Genomic DNA, 27,834 nt, shown 5'->3' on the forward strand with positions numbered 1-27,834 from the left:
AAAAATATTAAAACAGTTTCCACTGAATTGCTGTGGTGATATCACTCTGTAGTTGTCAGATACATTCACCAATTTGAAAACTTCACATCTTTGCCAAACAAGATGAGCTATAAGTATACACTTATGACCTACTGTACTGCAAAGATGCAGAAATTTTCCAACATTTGTAATATATCAATCGTCTTCAGCTACCTGAATATCCCTTAAACTCCATGAGGCAGTGTCTAGTATACACTGCACAAACAAAAGGACTAGCCCAGCTGTCTCATCAAAAGTCTGCAATCTTTATTCCATCTGCATGTTCAAATTGTAATATGTTTATATTGGCTGTATGGCATTTCTGTGTTGTTCGTTTTCCATTGTCTTTCCATTTCTTTGCACAGTTACTGTACATGCACATAGTAATTGTAGCTACTTCTTTTGTCCAATCTACAGTATGTTTGGCATTCTATCAAAACTAGTGTTGCACTGATTATCGGCATGTAATATCGGTATCTGCTGATATCAGTAATATCAGTCTGTAATCGGTCAAATTTGCGGAATTTACCAATAGTTTGCAACCAATATTGTTTCTTTAAAACAAACATACGCTCGTTAAGTTGATAATAGTTTGGTCTAGAGAGCAATCCCCATTCTGTGGCATTTCAATGTGATCGAATCACAATTCACCACTCTAATTTACCTAAGTACTGTAGTTAAGCCTGTGGTATAAACATTTTAACTTCGCCCTTAACTGAAGGTCTACTGTACATAACAGAACCCATTCCACACAGCACACAACAGTATCATTTTGTGCAAGCTATTTTACCTGTTAAAAGCGCTAACCATGTATGCTTGTACACTGTGCAACTACAGTTCTTGTAAATACACTTAGAAGAAGCCACGCTCACACATTTTTGGTGACAATATGCTCATCAGTGGTTGCTTCTACTGTACACCAGTGTTATTGGATAACCTTGTTGGCCTTTCATAGTTGCTAAATATTTTCTGTTGACAGAAGCAACAACGTCTATTTCCCCCAGGAAACTCTTAAAAGGGCATGTTAAATATCGTAGTTTGAGCAGGACCCTCATGCTTTGCACATATTGCTTGTAGGCCCGTAGTTTTTATGTGCATCCAGTACATATCGTCTAAACCCCTCACTTTGGCACACTTGCACAAAATGTTCCTTACGCTCCTAAAGCAACACACTTGTCTAAACACTCATGTATCATTTATGGGCCTACAAGTTAGGATACTTTGAGTGTTGTTGTATACTATGTGAGACTACCATCAAAATTGTGCAGTCTTACTGCAAGCGAAAATTAACGAATTAAGGAAGGAATTCAAGAAAACATAAATCATTCATATTTTTTATTAGAATCCCAAATAATAAAAATGCATTAGGAACAAACAACATTGGATGAGCAGGGACAAATTGATTGAGCTGAAAAGGAACTTCACAAAGATATGAGCTAATGTTCGACTCCTTTCTTTTTTTATCTTTTTTTATTGTGATCCGCATCGGATCGGTATCGGCAAAAGCCAGTAGTTAGGATATTGGTGCAAAACATATCAAAACTTTAAGGCTTTATATATATACTGTTTAGAAATCCTGGGGTATTTACTGTATACCACTCTTGTACAAACAGACATCATTAACATTTACTGTACAGTGTAAAATATTAACCTTACAGTACATGGGTCATTGAGCAGAGCAATATGTAATATATCACTTATTGCAGCTATCATGTGGTATGCTGTACAGTAGATGATATATTAATTTTCCTCTCAAAATTCCCTCTCAAATTAGTCAGAAAAATCAGTGCAATGCAGTGGCAGCAGAACCGGGGGGGGGGGGGGGGGGGGGGGGGGGGCCTGAGGGGCTCAGCCCCCCCAATGGAAAAGTTGAGGGGGCAAATGCATGATAAGCCCCCCCCAATATTTACCAAGGCTCAGAAACGTGCATCTGCCCATTTTTCAATGCATACTTTTCGATCTGTCCGATGCACACGTATACTATACAGGTGTAATAATTTTAGTAATTGCTGGGGCACCCTCAGCCCGTCCCCTGGCTATACACCACATTGTCACCCCAACCGCGTCTTCACGCCCCGTGAAAAGTGGGAGCAGTGAGTGTGAGTACCGGTAAGCGTAACACAACATCCCCTTGCTTAGTGGCGGAGCGTCCATATATATATACAGTCAGGGGGTGGATGCCCCCCCCCCCTGACGGACTCAAATGGCGCCCTTTACAGCTTTTCACTACTTTTTACTTATTCGCGATTATTGACTATTTTATTGCGCTCTCATAATACCTATTGACATTTGTCATATTCTGTTGGTGTAATTTTCCGACAAAATGGCGATGACACCTATTTATTCTCCGTTTATCTGCAAATTAGCAAGGCCCGGAAAGGGTCATTTCCTGCAATCTAGGAAGTATCTTTACTCAAAAATTTTCTGTACGCTCCGTGCCAACCTGTGGTGGCCCTCCGCTTAGATAGTGTTGAAAGCGCCCCTACAAACAATTCTTGCCCCGTGATATACCAATACCCCTAGCTCCGCCACTGCCCTTACTACACTCAAAAACGTCTTTGCGAGTACACTACGAGTAATAGCTACTCTCTTAAAACACCATCAAATATACAAATTACAATGTTTTTACAGACTTTTACGTGCAATCTGAGAAATTGCAGGCTTGAGACCCATATTTTAGGGCTAGGTATTCGCAGCGTAAAACACTGGGGAAGGGCCGTTTCCGGCCATCTGGGGGTTTGAAAAAACCCAAAATTTTCTTGTACGCTCCGCGCCAACCGATGGTGGCGCTCCGCTTAGATAGTCTCCACACATTAGCCCCCCCAATAATTTTTTCCATTTCGCCGCGCCTGGTGCAATGAGAAGTAAGGGGGAACTACACAAATACTGCATCATGTGATTTACTTAGCATGTAACGCAGTAACACCATCATGGTGTCATGACAAAAGTGTGAATGCAACAACTTAATTCTTGCTTACTGTAGTATCAAAGAGGGAACTGTTCATCTTGGGTTATGCAGTAAGGGAATGTCTGGACACGATGTTGTTAACAATAGCAAAAGTATAATTTTAAGTTAGTTGTTTTAGGAACTGTGACTACTGTCAACTAAACCAGAGTAGATCTGTGAATGGTTAATGGGAATCACCAACATATACAGAGAGATCATTGTCATATTAATCCTGATGCCTGTAATCTGTACTGATTACATATCTCTCAATCAAAGCACCAGCTTTGTGTAAAACTGCTCACATCATGTGAATACACCGGATATACTTACATGTTGTCATGCTGGGTGATAGTGCAGCTGGTCGGATGATAGTTAAGGTGCTTAAAACAATCAGTTTCACTTGAAACTTTGGAAATGTTTCAAAGCTCTCTTCTTCAAAACTTACCAACTTAATACTACAACTGGTAAATCACTATACTGTAGATGTATAATCTACAGTCAGACACCTGGCAGCTTGTCCAGTTTGTGTGGAACTAGGAAGGACCAATATGACATCTGTTGACTTCGGGCATTGGTTAGAGAGCCCTATTACACATTGCACAAGATTACAGGTATGCAGTCATTATTGTTATTTGGAAGAACTTGCTTTCCTTCTAGATACTATAAAATCTTGTGTGCTACTTTTACAGTGTTTTAGAGTGGGAAGATACTAGTTTCAGGGTAACTGTACTGTACCTTGACCAAGATATTACACATCAGCAATCCAAGTGCAAAGTATGAAAGTTATAGCAGAAACTGATGGATACGATCTGGGTCAGAGACAAAAACAATGCCAAAGAGAATGCCAATGTCTGAAACATTTAGTTCTCATTGTTTATATCTCGGTTGGCATGATGACAATATGGTTTGTGTTAATTCATGGTGTTTCTCTCCTTTATCACTGTGTAATGTAGTAGCTCTTGGACCTCATCCTACAGTAAATCTCATTCCTATAAGCTTATAATTCAGATCAACACTGAATGCTGTTCAGTGCAGACACCTACCTGGGTTAAGGAGACATCTTTTACTTCATTTTCCTCCTGAAAGTTCTGCTGAAGATCAAAAGTATCATTCAGTGTTGTTGATCCTACACTTCTTGGCAACCCCACTGGGTGCTGTTGTACATCTATATCAGCCATTTCATCAGTACTGTATGAGAAAGAAAAAAGATAACATTGAGAAAGCACTGGAAAACTAACCAACAACCCCCCCCCAAAAAAAAATATATATATATATTCTTGTACACAAATTCCAGTACACATACTGTAGTTTGCTAAAATAACGTCATGTTTGACAGTGTTTGTGCTATTATTATTCTTTAACTAAAACATTTGAACCATGCATACCACCTCTTTCCATCCCCCAGTAGGGTCCTTCCATCACTGTTTTTGAAGAAACAATTGAGAATTTAATTTCATAGTGTTGCCTACAGTCTGTAACTATAGCCTAAATTCTAATTTATAAAAACATTTGTGGGAGGTTTTACTTCTGCTGTGAATTACTTACCTCTGCACAATGATTATTTAAATATAGTTTGAGGTTAATCCCCCTTTAAGATGGTTAAAATTGATCATCCTTTGATTAACAGACCAGTGAAAACGATCTGAAATATACCACAGATGGCAGTTGCCTCAAATGTTGCTAATTTACAACAATTTTAATCTGGTACTGTAACATATTTGTTGTATTCAAGCACAAAGGGCTTTATCATGCGCACACTACAGTATGAATCCAGACACAAATTTGATAACATGGTCAAATGTTATGACAATGATATTCTAAGAACATTGCTTCATCAAGCCAGTAAAAAGAAAAGCATATATCCCAAACCAAGGATTCCATGTAAGGAGCTGCAATCATTTGTGCAAAAGGATTACAAAAGATGGTTTGCAGACAGCATGTTATGAACCTGTTGATTAATTTTGACAGATAACATGCTGCCAATAAAGATGGCTGTATGAATTATCAATCAGGGACTGTTCTTAATACTTTCATAAACACCAATTGTTAACATGTTCTAGAAAGATCATATAAAACTGGTCACCATCGAGCCCTTTTTTTCTGCTAGGATATAACCTTGGAGGAAGCAACACTTTATCCACTGCTGAAGCCTTTAAGATGAGCGACAGAACCATAATGAATACAAGTGTTTCTTGCTGTGTTTACAAGAGATGAGGCACACTCTCTTAGCAAAACTCTTCTGTACTGAATGTACAGAAGATGTAAATATTCCTATACTGTCATCTTGTTGACATACTTCCAATGCTTTTCAAAATGAATATATCTCTGTAATCTTACATAAACACTTCAAACTAATCAATCTTTGATACAGTAGGACTTGCAGAAACAAGTTAAATATGATTTGCTAGCCTATACAGGTGAACTATGTAACCCTAGACAAAGGGCACATGCTATTTGCAATAATGCGAGCACCATCTGTTTCCACCTGTGCAGGCAAAGTTATCACTTATCATTATAAGTTAAACATTAAGAGTAACTAATACCTCTACGTAGCCATTCTGTAATTTCTGTGTGTTGATGGTGATTGATAAAGGGACCATTACATGAAGTCTAAAGAGGCATTGCTTGATGGTACCAAATTCAGCTTCGTTTTATCTAATAGTCAACTGTAGTCGTTACAGCTCATGCAGAACAAAGCAAAGCTCTGCAAATACTACATGCTCAACATAATATTAACTGCTGATTATTATTATTAAATGGTCATATCCATTACGCTGGCTATCAGATAGAATCAAAATGAAGATCTTCTTTTTCACTAACATGGATTATCAACACAAAAATTATGCAACTTCCTGCAAGCTTCCTATGTACTACTTCCCTCCACAAACATGTTCTCAACATGCCAAGATGGGAAGCCTTGTTCATATCGTCTGTTTGTTCTTAAACCCTGCACCCACTCTCAGACTTACGTCCATGGTATGCCAAGCCTGTTTCTAAAAGAGGCCACAGTTGTAGCCATGGTGGATGGGCTGCCCTGTTCTATTATTCTGCCACCCACCGCTATGACATAAATTGGAAGATGCGGCTCGACCCTCATGTGCTGCAAATGTGGTAAAAAACTGACAAACTTTCTAATACCACTTGTAAATTTAAGAAGCATGTCAGAAAATCTGTGTTTAATTGTCAGTACGCATCTCTTTTATCACTTTCTAGAATTGCAAACTCCCTTCAATGGATGAGACCCAGTGGCAAGAGCGTCCATTTGGTCAGGGGGGGGATGCCCCCCCTGACAGACTCAAATGGACTGCTGGTGCCCTTTTCAGCTTTTTACTACTTTTTACTTATTCTTGATTATTGACTTTTTATTGCGCTCTCATCTACCTATTGACATTTGTCACGTGTTATTGGTGTAATTTTCTGACAAAATGGTGATGACACCTATTTATTCTTCGTTTATCTGCAAATTGGCAAGGCCCGGAAAGGGTTGTTTCCAGCAATCTAGGGAGTATCTTTACTCAAAAAGTTTCTGTACGCTCCACGCTAACCTGTTGTGGCGCTCCACTTGAATAGTGTCAAAAGCGGCCTACAGACCATTCTTGCCCCCCCTGACCAATACCCCTAGCTCTGCCGCTGGATGAAAGGAATGATAGAACAACATGTCAGAGCAATGCTACAGAGCAATACTACAGAGCAAACGCCATGAATGTAGGTGTGGCAACTGCCCATCTCCACTTCGTAGACAATTAGCCCAACTTGGTACCTTTGAGGTTGTTTTGAGCTGGTAAATCTGTGCAGGAACAAGCAAGGAATCAGCCAGGGCTGGAAAACCTTGCGAATCTTCCGAACCAGGTTCGCGAGAGAAAAAAAAAAATGGGACGAAACTTTAAAAAAACACGAAGGAGCAAAAAGTACATCTGTAAAAACAATAGGAAAATTTCTGAAGAAAAGTTTCAGAAACAAAAGAAAAATGTCCAGAGAGCGTGCTCGCTATTTTAGTCACAATAGCTTATAACGAGCAATGATGTATCCCCAACCCACTCACAAGGGCAATGCCACACGGACACACGCGGCCCAGCGCGGGAAGGTTGCTGTAATAAATCAGCCTCGCTCGAAATGTTTTGAACAATATTGCCATTCCACAGTTTTTTATACTTATATTGTACTGTAAGTTTAATAGTTAGTAAACGTTTTCTGTCGTATGAATTTGACTTCAATTCAGTGTTCCCTCTAAGGTGCGGGATTCCCTTCAACTGACTCAGTAATCCCGCAAAGAAAACATTTGTCTGCTGGAAATCCCCGCATCGTTTTCTTGCATTCGCGATAAGTTTATACTCAATGCACAATGTATTAACTTGACTGTAAAAAAACTCTGAAAATCAGTAGAGAAATTACCAATTGTGTACGAAAAATAAGTTGGTACATCTTTCAAATTTTACGAAAGATCCAGCAAAACACTTTCGAAAAATTCACGCAAAACTGGCATATCGTGATAAATGCAACTAATGTCATGTAAACAAGGCTCTAGTTCACCCAAAAATTCACACAAAACTGGCATATCGTGATAAATGCAACTAATGTCATGTAAACAAGGCTCTAGTTCACCCATTTATGAATAAACCGTAAGACCACATCTGGTGTTAAGCGGGGGAAAAGAAAGTATTTTCTAGAATTTCCAAAAATACGGAAAAAATAATATCCTACCATAGTTAAGTGCATAGCAAATAGCCTAACCACCTCGTCGGTTATGGATCTCACGTAACTATAAAAACACAACTAATTGTATTTTGCGAACTTGACGTTTTCTACAAGAACATGGAAATTATATTTAGCATTTAGTTAATCATGCCAAGTGGCCTAAAACATGGGATTGCAAGGTTTACATCGTGCTATGTCTGTATGGTATAGACTGTGCCTCGTGTATCATGGGGAATAGATTTTTTTGTTCATGCAGAGGAGTCAGTTGGCTTGAGGTGAGTTTCGTTCTCTATACAGTTAATGTTGTAAAGGACGGGTTTTAACGTATCAAAAGTCAGTAAATGAAGTTAAAAACTTTATTTCTTTTCAACTTTCTTAACCATGGAATGCTAGAATAACATTTACACATAAAACGGAGAATGGCATTTTTTTTCCCCACAATTATTTCAAATTCCTTTCACAAGAAATTATCGTCATTTGTTCAATCCTCAAAAAATATCGTCTTGAAAAAAAATTATGGGGATAATAATAATTTTCGATATATCACCAAACCCTAGTATGAACTATGTCCCAGTCCAGACCAGTCTTGCACCATTTATTTTCCCTTTCGAAGTTTTAACAAGTCTATGAATGAATTCCATCTCTAACTAAATCGTACATGAAGTCATATATGTTAGGAAAAAGCGCCAATACAGCAACCCTTTCTCCTCGAGCAGAATGTTACATGAGGGAACTTATTACTAGTGTGCTACAATTGACACTTAAATAAGATTGCAACTTCCATCATCGACCCATTAGTGCATCTCATGTACATTTCTTTATTATTTCATGTGTTGATTTTGAAAATATTGTTACTGAAATATCAGTTTACCTGATGGTTTTGCCAACCAACCTTCTCAACACATAACTTCTCACTGCATATGAAGGTCTCGCTGCATGAATTTGCGCTGCATTGCAAGATTGTGTGTAGTCATCACAGAATGTATTCTCCTCATCACATTAGTTATCACAAGACATTACAGGTTGATATTAACACCACCCTTATTTCATGTCATCACAGCACATCATTGCACTATATAGTCACAACTCAAGTTGCATAGCCACCACACTAGTATTCCTAGTCACCACTCTATTTATCATATTTTTTGTCACATAATGCTGCCCTTTCCACGTTCCATGTAGATGCAATGTGCATTAAGTCAAATGCAGGTTTTAAAACTTTCCTGTAACATGCTTTGCCTCATTTAAAGTTGTCATAAAGAAAGTCATCTACTTGTTACTTCTATATAAGTGTACTTCTACTTGTAGTTTATAGAAAACTTCTGTATTTCAAAGCAACTTTCTTATTGCTTTCCTTATTTGTTAAAGAGCTCATTGATTTCTCATACCTACAATACTTAGTTACTGGTTACCTTAATGATTGGAAGTTTCTTTAAGCACAAAAGTATCAGTTTCACAAACACACCAGTTTCAATTGCTGGTTTAATTCTTTTTTCTTTTAACTATGCACATTGAACAAGGTGCCCCAATTGTGTAGGTTTACTTTGCCTCCCACCCATGCCACCATGGTTGAAAATCAAAAGAAATAAATGCAGAACCTACTGTACTGTATCCTAAGATATATTGCCATCTTACTTTACAATAAGTTTTTACTCATAGAGACCAATATTTCTTTTGGTATGAATGGAAAACATGTTCCTTAGCAACAAATGTAGTGTCTCTGTAGAATATATTTTAAAAAGACTGAGCAAGATGCAAAAGTAATAAAAAAAGACAGTATGTAAACTACAAATGCTCTGGAAATCCTCACCTGTCCATGAAATACAAACTGCCTTTCAACTCTTCTTCATTTTCCACAAGAGATGCCGTGCCATCACTTAGTCCTCCATTTTTCCCTGTCACAAACTTGTACATTTCCAATTTCACACTTAATCATCGGGTGTTCGTTGCTGCCTTGTTTTTTTCTTTTTGCAATCAAATCTGGTTAAAAGTTCTTTGATATCATCTTTGATCCTCTATACAATATATCCAAAAGCGTAATATCTCTGAATATTCCAACTGAAATCACGATGTAACAGTGAATGTCCAACATTAAATCATGCTGGTCTATCAAATGTGCACTTAGTTTCAGATTGTTAATGCAATGATAACTTGTTAGTATTTGTATTACTATGTAACATTAGTTACTAGCAAGTAGTAAGTAGAAGACCTGACCAAACTTGTCTTACTTGATTCTTTGTAAAATGAACAACCAGCATATTGTGCAAACCAAGTCTGTATTCAATATATTGCTTAATGATGATCTACCATCTTCCAATACTCTGACTGAATAATTTATGGATGATCAGCTCTCCGTCAGTATGAGAACTGTTTTGCTTACAAATGTACTTCACTTACATTTATCACAAGCTACAGTAAAGGTTACAGGCTACTAGTACTAGTAATACAACTACAATCGCCTACACGGATATTGGCTCGTTAAACTAGGAAGTGTAAACAAGGCAACTTACATTAACAACACGCATTGGTACAATTTGATAGCAAAAGACATAGAACGATCTATTGTAACTGTGATATGGTAGGTTAAAAGGTTAGGCTTTGCCTGAGGGCAAAGGTTTTGCACCACTCCTAGCCTAATGTTACTCCTAGGCCAGTCCGTTGCTTACTCTGCCACTGTTAGTCCTAGGCTCCTACTGTAGCTTAATAGCATAACTCCAATGTAGGAGGAGATGCCTATAGTATGCGCTACAATGCGAAAGTGAAAGGGCAGACTGCATTCAAGCCGGAAACAGTGTCTTGCCACCGTGAATATGATTGCTCCAGTCAGCGGTTCTTACGGCGTAGTATATACTGTTCGTGGGCTGTTATTAATTCAGTTTCTTACCTTAGTCAATAAACGAGGCCAGAGGTGTTGATAAGGAAATTTTATAAACCATTTGGAGATGGGCAGACCAAATCACCGATGCACCTTGCAACAAAGGTCATGGTTGGTTTCTAAGCATCTGCGCTTGGAGTGTTTACATCAGCAACACCTTAGAGGACGCTGTGTCATAAAGTAGCTCTGAAGTAGCTAGTAGAGCCTCCGAACAGAAAGCTCCATTTACAGAGGTCACTGCGAGAATTATGCGTTCATTTTTGTCATTTATTATTCATTGCCCAAGACAATGAGAATCTGCGACGGTACGAGTGCATGCGTGTATGAATGTGACGGCCGTGACTTGCATATATGGTAACTCAAAAAGTAGAGGAGAGATTAATTTCATATTTGAATAGCGGATTTAATTTAAATGAGTACAATAATAACCATATTCATAGTATTTTTACAGGGGCAACAGGGTCAGTTTAGGTGATCAGTGGTCAAAACCGGACAAAAATTGTAAGCACATTACTCGGGGTAAATTTTGGACGGAATTCATTGTAAATATACAATTCAGCACCTGGGCGAGTGAAAAACAATTTTGTCGTGGAAGTCAAATGTCCTTGAGGACCTTTTAGACACGGTAACTCTGAAATTTGCATACGCTAAATACTTGTGGTGGCGCTCCGCTCAGATAGTGTCGAAAGCGCCCTTACAGACCATTTTTGCCCCCCCCCCCTCCCCCCGAACAATACCCCTAGCTCCGGCACTGCCCATAGCCAACAGCTTTTGGAGCTTTGGAAATACCTCAATCGTCTCCGCGGTAAAACAAAACTCAAGTCGCGCCATCCCCTAAGTTGTGCGTGTGGCATGCATTTTATTAAGGTACGTTTTTACACTTCGAAATGTTTGCCTCTCCAGACCGTCTCAGTCCACCCATCCCCTTCCTAGTTGCAGAAATGAGGGAAATTTTGCAGAACAAGAAAAATAAGTAACAAAAATGAGGAGGATAATCTAACCTGAAGTGAGAACATTTTTTAGTCTTTCGTATACTTTATATTAATGGACACTATAACTTCCGAAAATAACAATTTTAAGTAAACTTACTGGCAGAAAGTTTGAAAATATAAGATGTTCTTCTTTTAACTAGTACTAGATTTATTCTACCAGGTTTTAGTTCATATATTGCTATATAATGGTGTATACGTACGTGTCTAGTCATATGCTGGAATGCAGACGACCAATGGAAATGTTTCGGAAGAAGCTCATAACCTCAGAGTTTCTGTCACCTTTTTGGTAGACGTGAATTATAGTCCTGTAGAGTTCCAAATGTCAAAGGCCCACAGCTCTGCCAATTAGTGACTTGCAGTTTCATCCACACACTACACAGGGCGTCAGTAACTTTCGACACATGGGTTGAGTATTTTTTCTCCGACAAAGAGTTTTTTTTCCAACAAAATCTGAAACTTCACAACACCACCAAATCTCCCAAAATGATAACTCCTGAATGGTCTTTGCGCTGACAATGCACTATGAACAATTGATCCCTTTTAATTCCCATTATCAGCCTACTAATAGTTAAATGTCAATGTTTTGTCAAGACATCAAACTTTCTCGAAAAGTAATTAAAAATGTCGAGACAAAATGTCGAAACTTGGAGATCAAACATAAAAATTTCGAGATCAAACATGATTAATTTGACACACGTTTAAGATGAATTTCGAGATAAGATATCAACTTTTTTAGAATTATTTGAGTGGAGCCTCTTGCAGCTAGGCTCCCGTAATAGCCTACCAAATAATTTCCCCATGGCTGTTGATTTCAAGATGATTTCTTCTCTCCCTGGTACAATTCTAAGTTCAATTAAACTCTGTAAAATTATTTTAATATACTGATTGGAAACAATAATAGGTACAAACTATTTGGCCTTAATAGTAGTACTGATCGTGAGTACTCGATGATTCCTTTGCCAGAAATAATTCGCCTCTATAAAAACTGCATAGAGGTTGCAAAGACTTGGGTCACACGTGATGGGGAATCTGATCCATGATTGGTTCAATATTACCTATACTTCGGGACAGCATTAATATTCTTAAATCTATCACTAAATGAACAATCTTGGGTGAGAAAGAAAACAACCCATAGTCCTAATGTTTGGTTATGTTGTTCGTTGTCTGCAAATACGGACTCCTAAACTAGACGTCTGACAATGGACCGAACAGTTTCTTATGTATATCTACATTAGGAAACCGTTGGAATTAATAGGGGAAATTTGAAGGTGAGAAGTGCAAAGGTTTCAATACCTTACAGGAGTTTTTATTGGAACTAAAAGGGGGCATAATACATCACTTCATGACATAAGCACAGTTAGTCGGATAATATTTCCATGTTGTGTATGATAAGGATTTTACAGGATTGCTAGAGCGGTCTCGGGCTCGAGACTTCGATTCCTATATGGCACCCGAGATCGAGTCATTCGCATTCGAGACCAAGACGAGCCAATCCAAGATGGAGACTGGGTGGTGAGTCGGTGTCCGCCGGATCGACTGCGACTGCTAGAACACTTCGTTGCTGCACATTGGAGATCCATTATATAGCGTCCCCAGACGAAAGTCGGTACGCGCATGGCCTCTTTCACAGGGGCGTCGGAGCCGGTACTGCAGGTCCGGCGAAGGCCGGACCAACATATACACAGCGCAAAAAAAGAAAAAAGAGTAGGACTAAGAAAAAAAAAATGGAAAAAAATAAAGATCCAAAATGAAACATACTTCAAAAATGTGTTTCAGAAGTTTAAGCGGGCTAAATGTGACTACTCTGGCATGGCAGGGGTCTTGTTTTCAAGCTCGGGAAGTGCCATTTCCTGCAATCTGGGAGGCATTTTTCAAAATTTTCTTCATTACGCTACGCGCCAATCATGGTGGCGCGTAGCGTTGTTTGACCTACCAAAAGTCCCCCCGATAATTATGATAGATGGCCACACTCTGATCTGCCGTACCAATCCCAAAGAGCTTCCGATGCCCCTGTTTCACAACCACAGATCGAGGGAGAGTATGCACCATAACACATTTATTGTAGTTGCCATTTGTCATTCTCCTAATATGTTTCCTTGTACACGGTAGACTACTGGATGCGATTCAGATACCATGGACTCAAACATTCAATTTAGTAACGTTGCTTCATCTCATGAAGGAGAATTACCCGTAAAACACATTTAGTCATCAAGGGGTTCCGTAGCAAACTCGTTTAGGAATGAGAAGAACTCCACACTATTTAAGACTTAGCTTATGATTACATACTTTATCATGAAGCAATATAAAGGTACATCAACAGGCGCGTATCCAGGATTTTGTAACCCGGGGGCGCGAATTACTATCTAAGCGGAGCGCCACCATCGGTTGGCGCGGAGCGTACAAGAAAATTTCTGGTTTTGATACCCCCCAGATCACCGGAAATGGCACTTCTCGGGCTTGAAAATGACCAACCTGATGTACACTTTTGCCTGAGTACCAAGTATTTCCCAAAAGTTTTTTTTTCCATCCATAACATTTTTGAAGATTGTCACCAGTCACACATCATGTTCGATCTCATTGCATGTCCTGTGGATCATTCATTGTTTTTGTAGCTGATTCTACGTCACGGCCCACAATATCCGAAAGCCCCACTTTTCATGGTTTTAAGCCCATTATTTGTTCAGAATTTGAAAATTCACATTTTTCGTGAATAAAATCACTTGAAAACATACCCATAATGTTGCACAAAATTCAATCTATGGACAACCAATATAGAAAAAAAACCTCCTTGAACCACTAACAGACAGGTCAAAATTGCACGAGTAGAGGGAAGTATGATGAAGAATGTTGGTCAGGAAATTTTCGAAAATTCAGACACAGGTAATTTATTGGTGTATAGAAATATTAAAACCTGTTATAACGGCTATTATAAAACTTGGTTGAAGGAAATGAAAAATAGCAGATATTTCCGATATCAGATAACCGAACACTACACACATAGGCGTAGGAGGCGGGGGCTGCAGCCCCCCCCCCCCCCAACCAGATTTTTTCCCCTGAAATTCGGGCAATATGCTGATAATTTTTCGGGCACCTACTGAAAGAAAAAATTAATAGCAATGGTGTAGTTTAAGGAAATGAATAGTTCAAAAATTATCTCCTTGGTAATTAAAATAAAGTCCTAAGCTTGGCCGACTAATTCGCCATTACCACTGTAAAAGAGGGTTTTGACATAATTGGACCTGTATGCTTTTTCTCCATAAGACATTTGGTTGTTTACATTAGCATCCGGCGGTATGCTGCGCAACTTTCACGGACCGTACGGTACACGATGCGATGTAATGACCGATGCTTGCTTATACGATATTGACACTAACATGTTGAATGCGCGCGAAGCGCGCGAAAAATTTTGGTTATATTTTTCGGGCAAGTCGTTACAGCCCCAAGTCCAATTGGGCTCCTTCTACACACATAGACAGTTTTGAGGCTGTTCACCCTGGAACATTTTAATCAGTGAGCATTTTCATGCTCACATATATGATGTGATATCTGCTCTTTGCTTTGCCAATGGAGGGGCGAAGCCTGTAGGCAAACTATCTAAGCGTAGCGCCACTATGAGTTGGCGCGAAGCGTACAAGAAAATTTTGGCCGAAAATGCCTCCCAGATCGCTGGAAATGACACTTCCCAGGCCTTGTAAGTTGCATCTAAGCATTGTCTCTTTTGAAATTACTAGCGATATCATAAAGAAAATTTGCTCGGGACGGGGCGGTCGCCCCTTCCCGAAATGCGTCATGTTCCCCGACGACTCGGTTGAGTTCAAGACCAGCCACAGTTGGTTCCATAGCACAATTGTACAATTGTTTAAGGCGTCCATACACACACACGCGTTATGATAGACCATATATAGTATATAGATACATTAGTGAAAGAGGAAAAATGGAAACGTCAAAAATGGAGTTGTCGGTGTCAAGGGTAGGGTGAGGCGCACGACCCCTCCGTAATCCTTGATCTGTCACTGGCTACCCTGTGTTTATTATAGGGGTCAGCGCTGTAATTATGACTGTTCCTCTTTCTCTTCCCGAGGTCTTGGCGTTTATCTTCTACTCCCTCCTGTTCTCCTTTTTTTCTCTTTCTTCTTTTCTTTTCTTTTCCCTTCCTTCCCTCCTCCTTTTATTTTTTCCCCCTCATTTTCCCTTTTTTCTTCTTTTTTTTCTCTCCTCTTTTCCTTACCCGGGGGGCGCGCGCCCCCAGCGCCCCCCTGGATACGCGCCTGATCAAGCTGGCCTTCAATATAATTATAGCTGGTTCCCAATGCTTAGATACTATGTCATACGCAGGAGTCTTTCTGCGCCGAGTTTGGGATGGCGTAGTAAAAATGTTGATATAAATATGTGGATTTTTTTAGATGATAGGTACAACAGTTGATTAATAAATTCAAATTTGAAAGAGTAAATCGAAATTTCCTGTGACAAATCATTGCTGATATAACGTAACGTAGAGAAAAGCTCGATTTCTAGAGATACTTGGCGAAGTTTTCACGAACGAATCGAAATTTCGAGATAACAGTTTTGAAACAATAAAACAGAGGACATTTCGAATTTTCATATCAAAACAAAAATCAAGTGCACAATCGAAGTTTCGAAACTAGACTACCTTTAGTTTTAGTTTAGGCTTTAGTTGTCGTTTTTAGAAATTGGGCGTAATTTCGAGGAAAGAATCGAAAATTAAACTTTAACTTGTTGGAATTTTTAATCTGTTTCATCGTAGTATCTAAAAATTTGATTTTTTTTTCTGGACTTTCTGCCACCGGTACGTGAGTCACTTGTTTTCTGATATCTCACTCATGTTACGTATAATGTTCAGTGATTACACTATAGTCATAGGTTCAGTGGCGTTTGGTATATGTAGTAATAAAGAGTGATATACCCCCAGCTGGATACCGAATCTGGTGGCGTATAAGTTATTGATTTTGATTAGAGTGAAGAAATCAATAAAAGGCCTTTCTTCATTTTCTTTCTATTGAGGACTGAGAAAGGAGTTGCTTAGCAGGATCAAGAAATAAGGCGATCCGACAACTGTACGGTGGTTGATTCATTCGAATCACTAGTGTTCGATATACCGTCATGACGTGTGATTAAAATACTGCCATTTATAACTGTTTTGTGACTGGAATCATGGCTGTTCAAGCGGCCCGAAGAATATGAATTTTTGCTGGAGTGCTCAGTGAAGCTCGTTATTGGGTAACCGAGTTGTTGGATCATTTTAGCGTTGCTGCAACATCAGTGGGATGGATTCACAGCAATATCACAAATTAGATACCGTAATATGTTTCATTAAACGTAAAAACATCATAGTGAAAGGAGACTGCCAGCGTGTTCGCATATTGACTTCATTTGGTCCAAGGTGAATAGATGTTACACGGGACAGGCATTTCGATATTGAAGGATTTCGCAGAGACAAACTGAGACACGGATAGCTTATCATTTTTGCTCTTATATACTATCAAAAATACGGAAAACTACGCGACGTTCCTCTTCATTGGTGGAGTGTCTCTTGTGCATGCAAATGATGGGAACTTGATATAGGATGGTTGACTTGTATAGTTAATTAAATATATTTAATTCATATGAAATAGCCTATATACATTAAAATGAACAATAAGAAAGGTCAATCAAGAAGGCGTCGTGCCAGCGCCCCAGGAATTATGTCTCCTGCAATGGCCAAGGTTTACGAGGTGAATCGAAATGAAGAATCCCGCCTTGTATTTGACATTGATAAGCTTGGAAGAAAGCATCATTTAAACAGCATAAGACATTATACGGAGGTAAAGGCAATTGCGAAAGAGCTGGCGAACTTAGAGATAGAAAGGGACAATCTGTCTATCACATTTTCCAAGAAGGAGCTGAAAGAAAAAGACGTTCCTTTGTTAGCTAGGAAGAAAATGACATTCAAACGGCCAAATTCCAAGGTAAGACTAAGCGGGAAGAAACTACTTCAGGGACAGGTTGGAGAAATTAAAGCTGGTTCCAATCAAACATTAGCACGTTCCATGTCGAGTGATCTCTTCAAAACGACAGAGTTAACAGAGACTGGGATTGCAAAGTCTCCTGATAACGAAAGGTTTCCCCCAATTTGTGACAGTAAGGTAAATCCTAGACAGAGACAGCGTTCGATTGTGCAACGTCGCCATTCTGCATTTCCACGTATGGTGTCCGACTCCAAGAAGGTAGCGGAGATCCCCACCAATACACTGACCGGTCAGCGAAGATTAGCAACTCCTGATACAGAAAGTGGAGTGCTTACTGGACCCTCAAACGTGTTAAGCATTTCTCCAACAACTAAAAAAGTAGGCTCAAGTCACGAAATTAAAGATGAGTCTGGTGACGTCACCGAAGAGTTCGGTCAAAAGACGAACGCCTTTCAAAGTCCAAAACGAACGCGTCACACAAAGAGTGAAATAGAATTACACGAGAAACATTTACAAACTAAGATCAACAATTTTTTACATTCGCATTTACCTGGTGAAAAAGAAAACCTTTGATTACATTACTTGAAGATCACATGTCTCTTTTGAATACATTTTTTTCTGAAAGAAAGTTCAGTTTGCGCGTAAGTGTAAAATTGGTAGGCCACTTGAAAAATGTCGGCTAAGCTTGAAAATTACAAACGAAACTATTTGAAAAGATTGAATTATGAGTAGTCCGAAATCAAATAGAAGGAAAACTACCTGGGGAACTATTATATAAAGGAAATTATGAAAGAGCAAAATTCCTTTGCTCCTTCAACTGGAAATATGTTTAGTGCTAACGGCATCAATAGAACTTTCTAACTGTTAACTCTACGTTATCCGGCTGTACAGTAATATTATATACTGTTCTAATACCTAAGTGAATGAGATATCTGTAAGTAGGCTTTTATACTGTGGTTTTGAAGGTATTACATGACATCATTGTCAAATTTCGAGTTGCTGTGCTGCACGTACAAAAAAAAAAAGATAAACTTTGAATATAGTTTGATACTATTTTGCTAAGATATCATTCTATAGTAACTTGTCAAGTCGACAAATTTAGCGTTTTTTACTTGTTGTCAAGTTACAGGCAGTGCAACAATTATGGTGAAGATGTCACGTTATCGTTACTTGCCAACTCGACAAATATCACATTTGCATGGAGTGTTGTGAGATTATAGAAAGCAGCGATCGCTCTGAATTTTTGACAAACCCAAGATTGTATGTGAAAGAATCCAATTTGGCATAATAATTATGCTAATTTCTTCTTAATCAGAATCCACAATCTGGATGAGCCAAAGAGAACACAAGAAAGTGTCATTTGTGGAGAATTTTCAGATATCGATTTCTTGTACACAAGACGATTTTGCTTGATGGGTATACGAGAAACTGACACATACAATCAAAAAGACATATACCGGTTTCAAGACTTCTGTAACATCTGTTAACTTAATCTTAAACAGATTACTGCTATTCTTAATGTGGAAGGGGAAAGGATTGTTAATCGGACAGTAACGATCATTTTGTTATGGGTTCGAGAAAATACAAAGTTAGTGATTAGACACTTAATACGACGTCACTAACTTAAAAGAGTATAGGTACGACCAGGGACGTAGCTAAGGCCTGATGATTGGGGGGGTGTAGTGGCTGAAATTCCAACTGGATGGGTTTTGGAGTCAAAAAATTCCGACTGCTGCCTTAAATTGTACCCCCCCCCCCAACTCATCGTCAACGATACGGTCAGTGTCAGTTAGACACCCCATATTTTGCGACTGCACTTTTGTTCCGAACTTTTTGCAATACATTTGTACCTTATGGGGCAAAGTTTTTGCTTATGTTGATGGCACTTTTAAACTTCCGTAGATTAGCATTGCGTGTTTTAATTGTATACCATAGAGACAATGTATGACCCACCGTCGTAGCCAGGAATTTGAGAGGGGAAGCACTTTTTGCGATTGATATGGGGGAGGGGTCTCCCCTTTGAGATTTTTTGAACAATTGAAGGTCCTTAGATGCGATCTGGTGCAATTTGTTGCCAGTTTCATCATTATCATATGATATCATACTATCAGCAGATTTTGTTTCCTGTTTGAATTCTTTTACATGTTCTTTTACATAATATATCAGAAAGACAAACATAGTGCTCTTTTACAATTTTTCCAGAAGGATGATTCTTGTTTATTGTCCAATGTCTGGACTTAAATACATTTGACGAACTTAATTGATGGACAATATAAACTTTCATATTTTGTAAGACAGCCAGATTTGCTGTGGCCTAAAAAAATATCGTTATCTCCATGTATTAACAGTGTAATAATTATTTATAGGAAGTGCGTATCACGTACGATTGCTAGCTTAGCTTCATAACATGCTGTTCGTGCAACAACTTAGGACGAATCATATAACGGATGAGAACGAACTTGTGCATACGGTTCGTGACATTCCATCTAGTGTGGTTAGGTAGGCAATATGTATTTTATTACGCAGTGGCCAACTGCAGGTTTGAAATAGGCTATAGGCTAAATTTATCTAATTTCATCTGCCAAACTAAGTAAGTAGTTGAATCAGTAGGCCTGCATGTTATTACGATTATAACCGAGTTAACGGAGCTGACGAGTATTCAAGATCAAAAGAGCACTGACAAAATACTATGCTAAAAAAACAACAGTTTTTAAACAATTTTTTCGACACTCAAAGGGGGGAGCAGTCGCTCCCCTGCTCCCCTGGCTACGTCCCTGGTATATCCTGAACTTACTTTAAGGTAGCGAACAGGGTCGACGCACCCAATAGCAAAATTAATACAGACATTTTCCGAATTGAAGCTGGCGAACGTTGTATTTTTTTTTAGAAGTATTCAAAATCATACGAAGTTGTGTATGGTGGAGTATAAGGATCGCGAGATACAATTTCTCAATGTGACGAGGAAACCGTGCTAAATATGACTGATTAAAGGTCAATTTTTCTCGAAAATTTTATGTCACTCACAAATTACAAGAACATATGAAAATAAGAGTGCGGCAGTCAGAAAAATTAGAGCGCGACAGTCGGAAATTCCGACAGTCGGAAATTCCGACAGTCGGAAAATTCCGACTGTCGCACTCAAATTTTCCAACTATCGTCATTTTTACCAAGATTGGGGGGGTGAGACACCCCCCCACACCCCCCCTCTAGCGACGTCCCTGGGTACGACCCTTCGTTGGCTTATTCAGATGGAAGGCTTTATTTGGATGAAATTGTCAAAGCTCAAACTTTCCCGGACGGTTAAACGGATGAAATAAAGATTAGAATCATCGAACTTATTAAATGCGGCAAAATAATCGTTTGGATTTAAAATGACAGCTTAAAGGAGACACAAACCTAACCATCCTTATTGACCTGTAAGTGAATAATGTCATGAACAACTTCCTCAAACAAATACGAAAGTCTGGTTTCTCTTGAAAGATATCACATATCTGAAATTCCCACAAACAAGGCAGAAGAATTGATCAAGTCACTATATGGCATCATTGAGCCACATATGCTTCAATTCTTTGTTTTTCTCTATTACAATGTTTATTTTCTGCAACTGAGAAGGATTTGAGAACTGCTGAACTGTAATTTGAACTTCATGTTTGCATGAGCTAATGATGGCACTGGTTTTATTGTCAATAGTGTTAGCTTTCTACGATAAAACGAAATCTCCCGGGCAGGACTTTTAAACTACGATATCTCGTCAACAGAGCATGACTTTTGTAGCTGTTTGGGAAGATGTTCTTCACAAAACTCTAGCTTAACAAGATGGTTGGGTGTATATCCTCTTTAAATGTAGCTATTTGTCAAGTTCACCACTCTTTGCCCCTCTTGAACGTTAGTTAGGAAGCTCTAGAATACGAGAAATATGAATTCGCAAACTTGCCCGTCCGCAAAAGCGCCAACTTTCAGTGGGGGCATATTGATCGTTTTTTAAATGAAGGGTAGAAGACACGCAAGTACTTGGCAACGTTATCACAGAATCCTTAATTGTCATATTGATTAGGCATGGTGAAGAAACACCAGATCGATCAACGTCAAATTATACAATGAACCAAGTCTGATATAGACTACCCACTCTCTTCTATTGACGTAAAGGTTCGACATCCATGGTTGACTTGCAGCAAAGGTTTATAGATAAACATGGCTGCCGTACTGCACCCCCCCCCCCTCCCTCGCAGAGAGGGGTTTAGTTTTAAAATGAAGAACAACTTAGATAGTTAGAAACTGGAACCGTTAACTATGCCATTGATCAAACCAATACCATAAAGTCAAACCTAATACAGGTTTAAACAGGAAAGTCTTAAGTGTGAACTCACCCTCCTGCTTCAATAATTGTATGGCTTTTTTTAACAATTTCATTTATGTCAAACTCTCCACCCGACAAGTAGGCATCATTCATAACAACCACATTCATTGCTTCTGAGGCTTACAAATAAGGAACACTCGTGGACTCTTTAAATCTGCTGTTGTCTGAGATACACACGGAATTGGCTAAATTTACCAAATCTGGACATTGCGTTACAGAATGATGTCCAGGATCGCACACTTGTCTTTATTTACAACTGTATGAGTTATCGGGAGTAGGCAAACCAAACAAATTTTAAGACTACTGTAGGACCAGAATGAGACGTTAACACCTCGGATGGAGAAGCTGGTCCATGAATAACATTGTATAGTTTAGTAGACCTATCTTGTTAGAGAGAATATCCTTCCAAGTCAAGAAGCAAGCACATATTGATTTCATCATTATAATTGAATCTGATTAAGATCTTGGATTAGATTCATTACTAAAGGACTGACAATCGATATAATCTGTTTGCTGTTATTTCAAAGATCTATTAGCCAGAAATCCTATGAGAGATCCAGAACTAGAAGTCACCAGGACAAGTCACGTCAACCGTGATTCAGCTGTCTGAAAGTGTAGGGAGTTAACTTACATAACTGCAGGGACGTCGCTAGAGGTGGGGTGTGGGGGTGTCTCACCCCCAAACTTGGTAAAACTGACGATAATTGGAAAATTGGAGTGCCAAAGTCGGAATTTCCGACTGTCGCACTCTAATTTACCTAGGCCTATTCCCATATTCCTGTGATTGTGAACGACCTAAAAATTGACAAATTTCGGTCAAAATTGACCTTTTAATCGGTCATATTTACCACGTTTTCCTTGCCACTTTGAGTAATTGTATCTCGCGATCCTTATACTCCACTATACAAAACCAAACAAACGTATGATTTTGAATACTATACACAAAATGCCTCACAGAACTACCGTTCCACATTTACCAGCTTCAACTCGGTTGATTTATGTACTAATTTTGCTATTGGATTGGTCAACCCTGTTCGCTAGCTTCAAGTAAGTTCAGTATATCAGGGACGTAAGTGGGGGAGGGGGGGTAGTGGGAGCAACTGCTCCCCCTGTCAGTGTCGAAAAAATATTAAAAACTGTTGGTTTTTTTGCATGGTATTTTGTCAGTGCTCTTTTGATCTTGAATACTCGTCAGCTCCGTTAACTCGATTATAATCGTAGTTACATTCAGGCGTCAAGGGCGGCGGAAGCACTTTTAATCTGGGGGGGCACCGACATCAAAGGGCACTTTGCAGAAATTCGATTGCACTGATGCAGCCTTATATTTAGTACCCTTTATAACTCTTATTGTATTATCTTATATGCGTATACACATCACTCCATCAAGGCCCCCCCCCCCCCCTCAAAGAAAATATGCATACTAGTACTGCAATATCCAATGTGCAAATTGGGAAACAAGTTTTGAGACAAAATGAGGTGATATCATGCTTGTTGCTAGTGTAGGAATCTTCCAAATTAGACATTATTTCTTGTTTATATCTTAACAATATTTTTCCATTCGAAATAGCTTTGAGTTTGACCCACAGTTATTCATTAAAAGTCAGGGGCGTAGTAAAGATTTGCAAAGTTGTATGCACGACTATCTGAGCGGAGCGCCACCATCGGTTGGCGCGGAGCGTACAAGAAAATTTTTGGTTTTACAAACCCCTAAGATGGCCGGAAACGGCCCTTCCCGAGTGTTCATTGTGGTTCCCTAGCCTCTTGCTAACTTGAGACACCTCAATTTTTATGTAGAAAAAGGGCACATTTTTAACCTGAGGAAAAGTGGGGGGCACGTGCCCCCTGTGCCCCCCCGGTTCCGCCGCCCTTGTAGGTGTAAGACTATTTTGGTCAAATTTAGACTAGAATATATTTTATAGGAATAGTTCAGTTGTTACTTTTATTCGCGGAATTGGGCCCACAAAATATTGTAGAAGTGATGACCACAAAAAATAAAAAAGTATGAGTTTACATAAAAAAAAAACTAAGGTTTGAGCAGTGAAAAAAGTGTTCGGGGATTGGCCTGAAATTTAACTTCTTGATGATTTCCTTTATTTTTTGTTGTACAAATTATATTCTTCAAAGTATCAAGTTTTCCAAATTCCATTAAGCCCTAGGCTAGGTTTACTACTAGTTACAATTGATTATCTCAATTGTACAGTGGCCGAGAAATCCATGATATTGAGGTTGCACTTTCTTTAGAAATTATTGGGTAAATAATTTGGTATAAGTAACATGTGGGCGACACTTAGTATGTTCCTTAACCAGGCGCGTATCCAGGATTTTCAAACCCGGGGGGCGCGAATTACTATCTAAGCGGAGCGCCACCATCGGTTGGCGCGCAGCGTACAAGAAAATTTCTTGTTTTGAAACCCCCCAGATCACCGGAAACGGCACTTCTCGGGCTTGAAATGACCAACCTGATGTACACTTTTTGCCTGAGAACCAAGTATTTCATAATAGTTTTTTTTCCATCCATAACCTTTTTGAAGATTTTCAACCCGGCACACATCATGTTCGACCTGATCGCATCTCCTGTGGGTCTTTGCTTTTGTAGGTGATTCTACGTCGCGGCCCACAATACCCGTCAGCCCCACTTTTCAAGGTTTAAAGCCCCATATTTGTTCAGAATTTGAAAATTCACATTTCTCGCTTCAAAACATACCCATAATGTTGTACAAAATTTCATCTATGGACAACCAATATAGAAAAAACTTCCTTCAACCCCTAACAGACCGGTCAAAATTGCACGAGTAGAGGGAAGTGTGATGTAGAATGTTGGTCAGAAATTTTCGAAAATTCCGACACAGTTAATTTATTGGTGTAGAAATATTAAAACCTCTTATAACGGCTATTATAAAACTTGGTTGAAGGAAATGAAAAAATAGCAGATATTTCCGAAACCGAACACTACACACATAGGCGTAGGAGGCGCGGCGGCAGTGGCGGAGCTAGGGGTATTGGTCAGGAGTGGCGAGAATGGTCTGAAGGGGCGCTTTCGACACTATCTAAGCGGAGCGCCACCACTGGTTGGCGAGTAGCGTACAGAAAATTTTTGAGTAAAGATACTCCCTAGATCGCAGGAAATGACCCTTTCCGGGCCTGGCTAATTTGCAGATAAACGAAGAATAAGGTGTCATCGCCAAATTACACCAACAAAATGTGACAAATGTCAATAAGTAGATGAGAGCGCAATAAAAAAGTCAATAATCTAGAATAATTAAAAAGTGGTAAAGAGCTGAAAAAGGCGCCAGCAGTCCATTTGAGTCCGTCAGGGGGGGCATCCACCCCCCTGACCATATGGACGCTCCGCCACTGCGCGGCGGGGGTGCAGGCCTAATTCGCCATTACTAATGTAAAAGAGAGTTTTGACATAATTGGACCTCCATGCTTTTTATACATCTACATGAGACATGTCGTTGTTTACATTAGCATCTGGCGGTATACTGCGCAATTTTAAAGGACCGTACGGTACATGATGGCATGCGATGTAATAACCGATGCTTGCTTATATGATATTGACATAAACACGTTGAACGCGCGCTTAGCGCGCGAAAATTGTTGGTTATTTTTTCAGGCAAGTCGGACAGTTTTGAGGCTTTTCATCCTGGAACGCCATTTTCATGCTCACTGATATGATGTGATATCTGCTGTTTGCGTTACAAATTCGAACAGGCGCGTAGCGAGGAACTGCCAAGGGAGGGGCGAAGCCTGTAGGCAAATTATCTAAGCGTAGCGCCACTATAGGTTGGCTCGAAGCGTACAAGAAAATTTTGGCAGAAAATGCCTCCCAGATCGCTGGAAATGGCACTACCCAGGACCATTTGTTAGCGCGAAGCGTACAAGCAAATTTTGGCCGAAAATGTCTCCCAGATTGCTGGAAATGACACTAATTCCCAGGCCTTGTAAGTTGCTTCTAAGCACTTTCTATTTTGAAATTACTTAGCGATATCATTTAAAAAATGCTGAATGGGGGGGGGGCGGGCGGTCGCCCCCATCCCAAAATGCGTCATGTTCCCCGACGACACGGTCGAGTTCGAGACCAGCCACAGTTGGTTTCATAGCACAATTCTACACACGCGTTATGACAGACCATATATAGTATATATATAGATCAATAGTGAGAGAGGAAAATGGAAACGTCAAAAAATGGAGTTGTCGGTGTAAGGGGTAAGGTGAGTCACACTTTTACGAAATCATTGATCCGTCACTGGTTACCGTTCAGCGCTGTAATGATGTCACTGTTCCTCTTTCTCTCCCCGGTGTCTTCGCGTTTAGCTTTTACTCCCTCCTTTTCTCCTTTTTCTCTCTTTCTTCTTTTTCTTTTCCCTTCCTTCCTCCCCTTCTCCTCTTTTTTCTCTCTTTTTTTCCTTTTTTCTTCTCTTTTTTTTCCTCTTCTCTTTTTCTTACCCGGGGGGCGCGCGCCCCCAACGAACCCCCCTGGATACGCACCTGTTAACTGCATCCTCCACGCCCTAGGCATATTTCCCGGCTACAGTTTCGCAATGGCAGAGTCAGACTGACTAAAATTGAATATTAGCAGCGTTTACAGCTATTTTATATGCATATGGCTGCCAAGAAAACACTACTTTTAGACACGGTCAAGGGCGTAGGAACCGGGCGCCAGCCCCCCCCCCAGTGAAAAATATGGGGGGCGGAAGTATCGTTCCGCCCCCCCGCTCCGCAAGTCAGAAAACCCCTTTTTCATTTCCAAATGAGAAAAAAAATCTCATTTGAAGCACCAAATTGCATCTAAGGCCAGGTGAAAATGCAAAATTCTTTACAAAATGGAGTGGGTGTTGAAGTGTGCTATATTGCACCAAATTGCATCTGAGGCCACCTGGAAATGCAAAAAAATTCCAAAGGGGAGGGGGACACCCCCTCCCCTTAGACCCCTCCCCAGGCCGTCCATCAGTCTCCCGCCCCCCCCCACTCAAAAGTACCTTCCTACGCCACTGGACACGGTTGTAGTTGTTTCATTTGCAAACTTTGTTTATTCATCTTAGAGCAGAGTTAACTATCACGTTATTAGGCATATTATATATCGCCACCGAATTTGTCTATATCGAATTTATATATAGGGCTACGTGAGAACCGCAACCACTGAAAACTGTATGTTTTACAGTATGTTTTTATACTTATTTCTAAAAACTCTATTGGTCCTTGACGAAGATGATAAGCAGATTGTTCCTGTGAGAGATAAGTAGCCCCCCGGCCCCTTTCCCCCCCACCAAAAAAAAAATAGGCGCGCTAAGAAAAAGCACTCTATTTTTTGGTAATTCACTATGTTGTCGAATATAATTTGTTGAAAAAAAGGTTTCCCCTTTGTTACATTAACGTAGCATTTGTAGTCAGTAGTCTATGTAGCCTTCAAGCGTAAAACTTATACTCAGTTGCTAACTTGCTTACCCATAGTGATTAATAAGTTTGTGAAATGAGGGCCAGTAGGTACAAATGTATCTAAAAAAAGTTTGGAACAAAAGTGCAGTCGCGAAAGATGGGGTGTCTGACTGACACTGACCGTAGCGTTGACGAGTAGCAGGGGCAGGGTAGGAGGGGGGGGGTGATACTAGGCAGCAGTCGGAATTTTCTAGCTTCAAAACCCATCCAGTTGGAATTTTCAACCACTACACCCCCAATCAGGCCTTAGCTGCGTCCCTGCATAATTGTATAGACATTGTAAACAATGCTTTGACCTTAGCATGTTTGTTGAATGACAGTGCTCAATATGACCCACTGGGTAGCACTAATATTGAACAACTGTGGTGTATGTCTGTGCAATCCAGTTTAAGAAGAAACAGTTTGTATGATTTTATAAAACAACTCAATTACCCATACATAACAAATGAATTTAAATTCCTGAAAATAAAAACTATTGTCTCTACTTCACAATGTGTGGGCAACTTTGGGGAACGTCCATGAAATTCAAAGCAGAGGCAATCATG

General features: G+C 39.6%; 1 protein-coding gene across 6 annotated transcripts in view; it reads right to left on the reverse strand.

Annotated features, from left to right (window-relative positions):
* Positions 1-10,707, reverse strand: part of LOC139962412 (uncharacterized) — a 28,311-nt gene extending 17,604 nt beyond the window's left edge. Inside the window, exons 1-3 of one of the 6 annotated variants that reach the window (XM_071962333.1) lie at positions 10,327-10,502; positions 9,471-9,675; positions 4,009-4,153 (exon numbers count right to left, since the gene is read on the reverse strand). In XM_071962333.1, coding sequence (XP_071818434.1) covers positions 4,009-4,153; positions 9,471-9,574 — 249 coding nt within the window. In that variant the 5' untranslated portion in view covers positions 9,575-9,675; positions 10,327-10,502. Of the gene's footprint in view, positions 1-4,008; positions 4,154-9,470; positions 9,719-10,170; positions 10,503-10,544 lie in introns of those variants that run through there. The other 5 variants (XM_071962331.1, XM_071962332.1, XM_071962330.1 and 2 more) reach the window with 5 other exon arrangements.
* Between the last annotated feature and the right edge of the window lie 17,127 nt (positions 10,708-27,834).

This window comes from Apostichopus japonicus, chromosome 21 (assembly GCF_037975245.1).
Source record: "Apostichopus japonicus isolate 1M-3 chromosome 21, ASM3797524v1, whole genome shotgun sequence".
Taxonomy (NCBI): Eukaryota; Metazoa; Echinodermata; class Holothuroidea; order Aspidochirotida; family Stichopodidae; genus Apostichopus; species Apostichopus japonicus.